Raw genomic sequence first — 8,855 nt, 5'->3', positions numbered from 1 at the left:
GTTCGTCACGAGTGGTTGGCTTTTTCTGTTTTGCATGTACGTAAGACACGCGGAGTTTCAGAAAGAGAAGGAGCATAACATAATTTTATGCATTGATGCTTTGACCCACCTTTTTTTGTTTGTTTGTTATTGCAGAGGTTTATGTCTCTCCCAATACAACGAAGATAAACCAGGGGTGGCAGAGTAGAAAAGCTCGCATGCGAGAATGATCTCACTTGAATTAGTTCCTTGAGGGAGGGGGCGGGGGTAGGGGGCAGGAATATGAAAACCATTCACAATCTATCAACAATAAATTGATTTTTTCAACTATTATCAATCAATCAGTCAATCAATCAACCAACCACCAACAATCAGTCAATCAGTCAATCAATGACAAATTTAAAAAACAATCAAAAAATCCTTCAGTCAGTCAGTCAGTCACTCACTCACTCATTCACTCACTCACTCACTCACTCACTCACTCACTCACTCACTCACTCACTCACTCATTCACTCACTCAATGACTCACTCACTCTGTTGAAGAGCAACTCAACAAACAAAAAAACTCAGCAAAATAACAACAAGAACAAGGACGAACCTGCAAGGGGCGGGCCCAGAGCCCCGGCCACGCCCATAAAGAAGAGCAGAAGGCTGAAGGCTTGAGTCAACCGTGCCACGCCCATCAGCTCAGCGGTGACCACTGGGCCAAGGGTCACGTAGCCACCTGGGGTAGATAGATAGACGGGGCGGTTATCGTGTCTGTTTATGTGCAGGTCATAATTATGCTGACCTTCTCAATCTGGTCAGGAAACTCAACCTGCAATGATATGGACCTAGACAGTCAGAGAGGTATAAGAACGTATAGATATGGACATATCACCCGTTCATCCGGCCGTGCCAAGATAATCTTGCAAGGCAGCGTCCAGGGAAAAGGGAGCAGAGACAGACCGAAGAAGAGTTGGGAGGACAACATCAAGGAATGGACAGGCCTGGACCTCAAAAACATGCTCAGAAAAGCTGAACACAGGAAGGAGTGGAGGAAGCTGGTGGCCAAATCTTCAAAAGCGTCCTGACGGACTTCCAGTCTACGGGATAGGTAAAGGTGAAGTGATGTGCTGGGGTTTGTTTGACTGTTTGTGTTGATGTGTATGCCTTACAGCTCTCTCAAGTGACGTATCTAATAAATCATTCACATCTCTCTCCAGCCAAACAGCTCGATTACATCCGCTGCGTCACTCAAATCGTCTACTAACAAAGTGGTTAAAATCATCTACCAATTAAGTGACTCAAATCATTTATCCATGAATTAATCCATTGATTAAATCACTCACATCGTATCGACTAAGTCACTGAATAATCTATCAACCAAGTGACTCAAATCATTAATCCATTTAGTCACTCAAATCATTTCTCCATTGCGTCACTCAAATCATCTATCCATTTAGTCACTCAAATCATCTATCCATTTAGTCACTCAAATCATCTATCCATTTAGTCACTCAAATCATCTTTCCATTTAGTCACTCAAGTCTTTCTCCTATCATACCATTAGCAAGTCAATACTCTCTCCAACAAACTGGTAAAGAGCGCTCTCTCTTTCTCTCTCTCTCTCTCTCTCTCTCTCTCTCTCTCTCTCTCTCTCTCTCTCTCCACCTTACCTGTAGTCTTGTTGACTTTTGTTTTTGTTTGTTTTGGTAAACGTTTTTACGGCGCTCGCAACTGCATAAGGTCATATGAGCGCGCGGGACACACCAAACATTTTCAATTGGAAGGAAATTTTGAATTTTGCCCGGGTGGCGGCCGAAGCCTACTCTTATCGATTTTAGACCACCAATGGATCTTTAACGTGCGCAACTTGCACATGGGCCCTCCGAGATTTTTCGCCCTTGTCCGAGAAGGCTAGGTGTAGATCTTTCCTACCAGAAGATCAGGGGTGTTGCTGAAAGACAGCAGTAAGAAAGAGTCAAGGAGTAGCAGTAGAAAGGATGCATAACGAGTCAAGAGCCCAGAGGAGGGGGCAAATGAGGTGAGGGGGGTGGGAACAGAAAGAGGAGACGAAAGCAGACGACATAATATTGCAAAAGAGAAGGAAGAAAAGTGAAAGGAGACAATCTTAGAACAGAAATATTTTCGGTCGCTACCCGGATTCGAACCCGGGACCTTTGAATGAGAAGCAAACACCTTAACCTCTAGGCCACGAGAGCCCCCGTCTTGCTGACTGTTGGGTAACAACCTCAGATTTTACAACGAAACCAGCGTCTTCCACTCTGCTCGGTTCTCAGCTTTCTGTCATAAGATGTCCCAGTCACCACCAACCATTGACCACGAACATACAAACCACTCACCCATAAAGATCCCGAAGAAGGCTGAGTAGACTCCCTGTAAGACGAGACTCCCACCACACACCGGACTCACGCACGTGCCAGCCCCACACACCGTGAGCGTGAGCACGTACAACACCACGCTGTCCACACAAGGGAGATCACCCAACAGTCCGAACAAGATACGGCCTACCACATTTCCGATGCCGTTTACAGAAACCAACAGGGCGGCTGAAGACTTGTCAATGCCCGCTTCCACTGCTCGATCTACCATGTAGAAAACGGGCATGAGGAAAGACAGGTTGGTGAAGATGTTACTGAGGGCTAGGGAGAAGAAGATCTTGTCTTTGAGCAGTGAGAAGTGGTCTAGGAGGTGGTGTAAGCCCCGAACTAAAACGTTGCCTTGAGGCTGGTTGTCTGGAGACTGACTAGAGGCACTATCCGTCTTAACTTCTCCACCGACATCCTTCATGAGAGGTGCATCCTTCGACCCACGGTCAACCTCACCAACCGTGACCCTCTCAACCAAAACGCTGCTGTCCTTGACATCGGTGCTCTCACCATCCTTCTCCACCTTCTCCCCCACGTCCAACTCGTATTGGGCGAAATCTGCGCGCGGTTTCATCAACAGAGCCAGGATGCTCAAGTGAAGCGGGAAACCAGACAAAATGAGCATGGCGCCTCGCCAGCCGTATTGTTCCTCCAACCAGTTGATCAGCGGTGCCTGCAGAAAGGAACCGATACCGACGCCAGCAGTGGCGATACCGTAGGCCATAGACCGTCGCTTGTTAAAGTATTCGGCTATCATAGTCACGGCGGGCAGGTAGTTGAAGCCTAGACCGATACCTGTGAAATGGTGAAATGGAATAATTTAACACTCATATCAATACAACTATAAATTTCAATATACATTAAGGACCACATTGACAGACATCACTGATGTTTTTTTTAATTCGAAAAAAAAAGACAGCAAGGAATTTTTCAATTTTTGTTGTTGTTGCTATGACAGTGTGGATTAACAATCGTACTGCAAAGCTTCCAAAAGGAAGCAAAACCAGCACGTGCAGCATGGAAATCCTCTGGGAATCTTAACCATTAATTTCCAAGTGGTCCTTAACTTATGTTGAAGTCCGTAGGTTATTTAAGAGTTTAACGTCCATTTCCGAAAGGACCGAGCCAAATATGAGATTCGTGTAAAGTGCTTTTCCAGAGGACACAACGCCGGACCGAGCTGAGGCTCGAAGCCCCGTACCCACAATCCCACGATTGTTAGTCCAGTTGCAAGAATCTAACCACTAGACCACCGACGCCACCCAATCCCTGCGGGTGTGAAAAAAAGAGGGGGGGGGGGGGAGATCAAGGCTATGATTAAATCCACCACAAAGCTTGATTGAAAGTGATGGGTAGGGGGGGTAAAGGTCAAGGTTATGATTAGATCCACCACAAAGCTTGATTGAAAGTGATGGGTGGGGGGGGGTAAAGGTCAAGGTTATGATTAGATCCACCACAAAGATTGATTGAAAGTGATGGGGGGAGGGGGTAGGATGGTGGAGGGGTGGGAAAAGACCAAAAGTCCGAAACAAAATAGATCTACTTGTCAGAACGTAACACGATTCTAATATCTATTATATTTGTGAAAGTTGGTCACTTTGGTCGCTTAATCCGAACCAGTTAACTTTCGAATTTGGAAAAAATTTATGGTGGTTCAGAATCATTTGAACGGGTGCACAGTTATATCAAGGAGTCTAAGTCAGTGGATTTAATTTTCCATTTTTATTAGTTTCATTTAGATCTAATCTTGTGAAAGTTCGTCTTCTAAGACGCCACTGTAAACAGGTGAGACCTTCGTTCACATGCAGTGAGCACTGTTCCCACAATGACTTGACGATCGATTCTTTTTGAGTCCGTTCATCGAACGGGGTACCCAGCTAGTCAGATATAATTTGAGAACTCTAGACAGATGAGAGAAAGCTCAGGAAGCAGACGAGGAGCTGGATAGGAAAAAAATCAGTGATGGAGAGAATCGAGCAAGCGACAGACAGACAGACAGACAGACAGACAGACAGACAGAATGCAGACGGACGGAGGGTATGACAGACAGACAGACAGACAGACAGACAGACAGACAGACAGACAGACAGACAGACAGACAGTCAGACAGACAGACAGACGGATGGAGGGTATGACAAACTGACAGACAAAAAGACAGACAGACAGACAGACAGACAGACAGACAGACAGACAGACAGACAGACGGGCGGAGGGTATAACAAAATGACCTACAAAAAGACAGACAGACAGACAGACAGACAGACAAACAGACACACACACACACACAGACAGAGGGTATGACAAATCACCGAACCTACAACCACGCCCACAGTGAGGATGAGCTGAGGCACTGACGTCACAAAGTAACCGAGGGCGAACCCGAGACTGGCCATGAGACTTCCGGTCATCTGAACCACGCGGTTACCGAACTTGGCGATCAGCGCGGACGGAAGTGGTCCTGGGAAAGATGGAGCAAAAAACAACAACAACTAAACAAAACGAAACGATGGTAACCATATCGAAAATATAATGCTTTATCTTCCTCACCCGCACATCCCATCTTCTGAATATAAAGGTAGATTACAATAAAGTCTGGAGATCCTGTGTTGCTTCGCTAAACGCCAGATGGTGTTGCTTCGCTAAACGCCAGATGGCGCAACGGGTAGTAACTAAGTAAGTAAGTGTTACAATAAAGTCTGGAGATCCTTTGATGCTTCGCTAAACGCCAGATGGCGTAACGGGTAGTAACTAAGTAAGTAAGTGTTACAATAATGCAGGTGTTTTCAAAGCAGCATGTGCACAGAAGAAATAGTTTACGTGCCATGGCCCACACACACAAAGGGTCATACACATCTGTGCTCCCCCCCCCCCCACCCACCCACTCCCGTAATTGTAACAGTATACGTGACATGGTATCAATGGCGTGACATAGACAGACATGGCATATAATGATACGTGACACAAATTGCCTCTCGGCATACATCTTTCGACAATTTAATGTAGGCATTCCTTTCCGTCTTTTTCTTGGAGGATTCGTTTATGGATCGGTGAAGGGAAGGTATGTCTAATTGTCAAACCCACTTCCATTTTCTGTTTCTGATTTCTTTTTCTTTTTTTAACTTTCATCCGCCGCTTATACCTTTTGGGTGTCGCGGGAAGAAAAAGACGTCTCTCGGTCGCCAGTGGGTTGGACATACCTTTCTGATTTCAATATATATTTTCTTTTGATGGGTTTGCTCTCATAGTTAGTTGTTCACTTACTGTATCAGGCCAATGATTTTATAGTATTTTTCTCAAGCAGCCGTTGAGAAATGTATATATGTCATGTATGTACCTTTTTAGAAGTTTGTTTTGTAAGTTTCCATGTTTCCGATCCTTAGACTTAGAGCAAAGGTATACATACTTTACTAGGGAGCTCTCGTGGCCTAGAGGTTAAGGTGTTGGCCTCTCATTCAAAAATCCCCGGTTCGAATCCGGGTAGCGACCGAAAAATTTTCTTCTCTAAAATTGTCTCCTTTCACCTCCTGTCCTGCTCTCTAGCAATGTTCTGTTGTCTGCTTTCAATTCCACTTTCTGCCCCCCACCCCTTCACCTCCTTTGCCCCCTCCTCTGGGCTCCTGACTCTTTCTGCAGCCTTTCTACTGCTACTCCTTGGCTCCTCCTTAATGCTGTCTTTCTGCCACACCCCTGATCTTCTGGTTGGAAAGATCTACACCTAGCCTTCTCGGACAAGGGCGAAAAATCTCGGAAGACCCGTGTGCAAGTTGCGCACGTTAAAGATCCCTTGGTGGTCTAAAAGCGATAAGAGTAGGCTTCGGCCGCCACCCGGGCAAAATTCAAAATTTCCTACCAACTGAAAATATTAGGTGTGTCCCGCGCGCTCATATGACCTATGCAGTTGCGAGCGCCGTAAAACACTTTACAAAAACAAACAACAAACATACTTTACTGCTACCAACAACGGCAGTCTGCACGACAGGACCCACGTCGCTACCCCAGGGTTACAAAGTTCTATCTGTTCAGTATCTAGTTTAAAGAAACTTGAGGTTAAAAATAATAATTGTGTGTTTCACATTCACAAAATATCAAGCTTTTTCGAAAACAATTCTTTGAATATCTTGATAACGACTACGAATAATCGTACGATTTTGATAGAGCAGACAGAACATTTACTTTCTGACCTCGTGGCGTTCTTCGTAATTCAAAACGGCTAAGAATGTTACATGTAGACCTTTGTGATTCTGAGGAAGCGACGTGATATCTCTCACGTGACTCCGTGACTCGTGGCGTGGCCTACCGATGCCGAACAAAAACGCCACGCCGATGGAGACCACCCAGGAGGTGAGCCCTTTGCTCTGTCCGAAGTCTTGTAGCCAGGAGACGTAGAGGACTCCCAGAGAGAACATGGTGCCGGACGTGATCATGTGCACCGCAAAACTGCAGGCCACCATCACCCAACAGTAGTTGGACACTGACGTCATACCGCCTGCATACCCGGTCATGGCTCTCACGCTCTGTCACTATGTATGCCTGCAGAGAAGACAAAATATAGGAATAACATTTCTGTCAATCTGTATGCCTGCAGAAAAGACAAAAGATAGGTAGAACATTGCCTGCAGAGAAGATAGAAAGAACATGGCTCTCACACTCTGTCACTCTAGATGTCTGTGGAGAAGACAAAGGATAGGAAGAAAATGGCTGTAACGTTCTGTCATTTTGTATGCCTGCAGAGAAGACAGAAGATAGAAAGAACATGGCTCTCACACTCTGTCACTCTAGATGTCTGTGGAGAAGACAAAGGATAGGAAGAAAATGGCTGTAACGTTCTGTCACTTTGTATGCCTGCAGAGAAGACAAAATATAGGAAGAACATGGCTCTCACACTCTGTCACTCCGGATGTCTGAGGAGAACACAAAGGATAGGAAGAACATTTCTGTCACTCTGTATGTCTGCAGAGAAGACAAAATATAGGAAGAACATTGCCTGCAGAGAAGACAAAGGATAGGAAGAACATTTCTGTCACTCTGTATGCCTGCAGAAAAGACAAAATATAGGAAGAACATTGCCGTCATTCCAGATGTCTGTGAAGAAGACAAAAGATAAGAATAAAATTTCTTTCACTCTGTATGCCTGCAGAGAAGACAAAAGATAGAAAGAACATGGCTCTAACAATCTGTCACTCCGGATGTCTGTGAAGAAGACAAAGGATAGAAAGAACATGGCTCTAACAATCTGTCACTCCGGATGTCTGTGAAGAAGACAAAAGATAGAAAGAACATGGCTCTAACAATCTGTCACTCCGGATGTCTGTGAAGAAGACAAAGGATAGAAAGAACATGGCTTTAACATTCTGTCACTCCGGATGTCTGTGAAGAAGACAAAAGATAGAAAGAACATGGCTCTAACATTCTGTCACTCAGGGGGTGTGAGAAAAAGACAAAGGATAGGAAAAACATAACGGTCATAGCATAGGATGTCCCAAAACGGACCCATTTGAAGGGCAATAACTGTGTCATCTTTGCATCAGTTTCAACAAAACTTGGAACAATTAATTATAAACCTTAACCAAAGGGATGTCAGATTTCTCAGTATGAAGGAAATCAAGTGATTAATCAGAGAAATACGGTGTTTTAAAAATTACCACCAAAATTGAGCAGAACGCAAAACTAAACAGTTTCTTAATAGATCAACCTATAGGTATAATATGCATAAATGTACTTTGAAGAACAGCATTCTCTGGAAAAAATATGTAGAGGTCAAAATTCGGTATTTGATTTAAAAGGAAATAAATAAACCACCAATACTGAAAGCACAAGTTTAAGCTACCATTGGGGGCTCTCGTGGCCTACACTCATTCAAAGGTCCAGGGTTCGAAACCGGGTAACGAGGAAAAAATTGTCTTCTCTAAAATTGTCTCATTTCATCTCCTTTCCTGCTCTCTAACAATGTTCTATCATCTGCTTTCATCTACACTTTCTTCCCCCACCCCCTCTGGCTCTTTCTGAAGCCTTTCTACTGTTGCTCCTTGGCTCCTTCCTACTGCTGTCTTTCAGCCACACCCCTGATCTTCTGGTAGGAAAGATCTACACCTAGCTTTCTCGCACAGGGTGAGAAATCTCGGAGGTTCCGTGTGCAAGTCGCACACGTTAAAGATCCCTTGATGGTCTAATATTGATAAGATTAGGCTTCGGCCGCAACCCATGAAAAATTGAAAATGTCCTACAAACTAAAAATGTTTAATGTGTCCCTCGAGCTCATATGACCTTAGGCAGTTGCAAGCGCCGTAAAACACTTACCCAAGAAAATAAATGAATAAGTTACCATTAAGAACATAAAACACGGAAAAACTACTAGGCCAGATAATATCCCAGTTGAAGTGAGCAAGTCACACTTGAAGAATAGGGCACTGAAGTAACAACGACGGGCTGAAATTCTATCAGTCCAAGTGGTGAGATTCACCAGCATGATACTAATATATAATGAAGTAGTTTTCATGGCTTTA

General features: G+C 44.4%; 1 protein-coding gene across 1 annotated transcript; it reads right to left on the bottom strand.

Annotated features, from left to right (window-relative positions):
- Positions 1 to 578: 578 nt before the first annotated feature.
- LOC101856215 (monocarboxylate transporter 14) lies at positions 579 to 7,498 on the bottom strand (the record flags this gene model as incomplete). The annotated part of the gene is given in 4 exon segments (XM_005108349.3): positions 579 to 704; positions 2,326 to 3,147; positions 4,667 to 4,810; positions 6,650 to 7,498. Coding segments are annotated over 4 exon segments (1,297 nt in total), but the record flags the coding sequence as incomplete, so codon positions are not given.
- Between the last annotated feature and the right edge of the window lie 1,357 nt (positions 7,499 to 8,855).

This window comes from Aplysia californica, unplaced genomic scaffold, assembly GCF_000002075.1.
Source record: "Aplysia californica isolate F4 #8 unplaced genomic scaffold, AplCal3.0 scaffold00681, whole genome shotgun sequence".
NCBI classification, from domain to species: domain Eukaryota; kingdom Metazoa; phylum Mollusca; class Gastropoda; order Aplysiida; family Aplysiidae; genus Aplysia; species Aplysia californica.
Note: the sequence above shows the minus strand (reverse complement) of the source record. Positions and strands in the feature narration are given on the sequence as shown.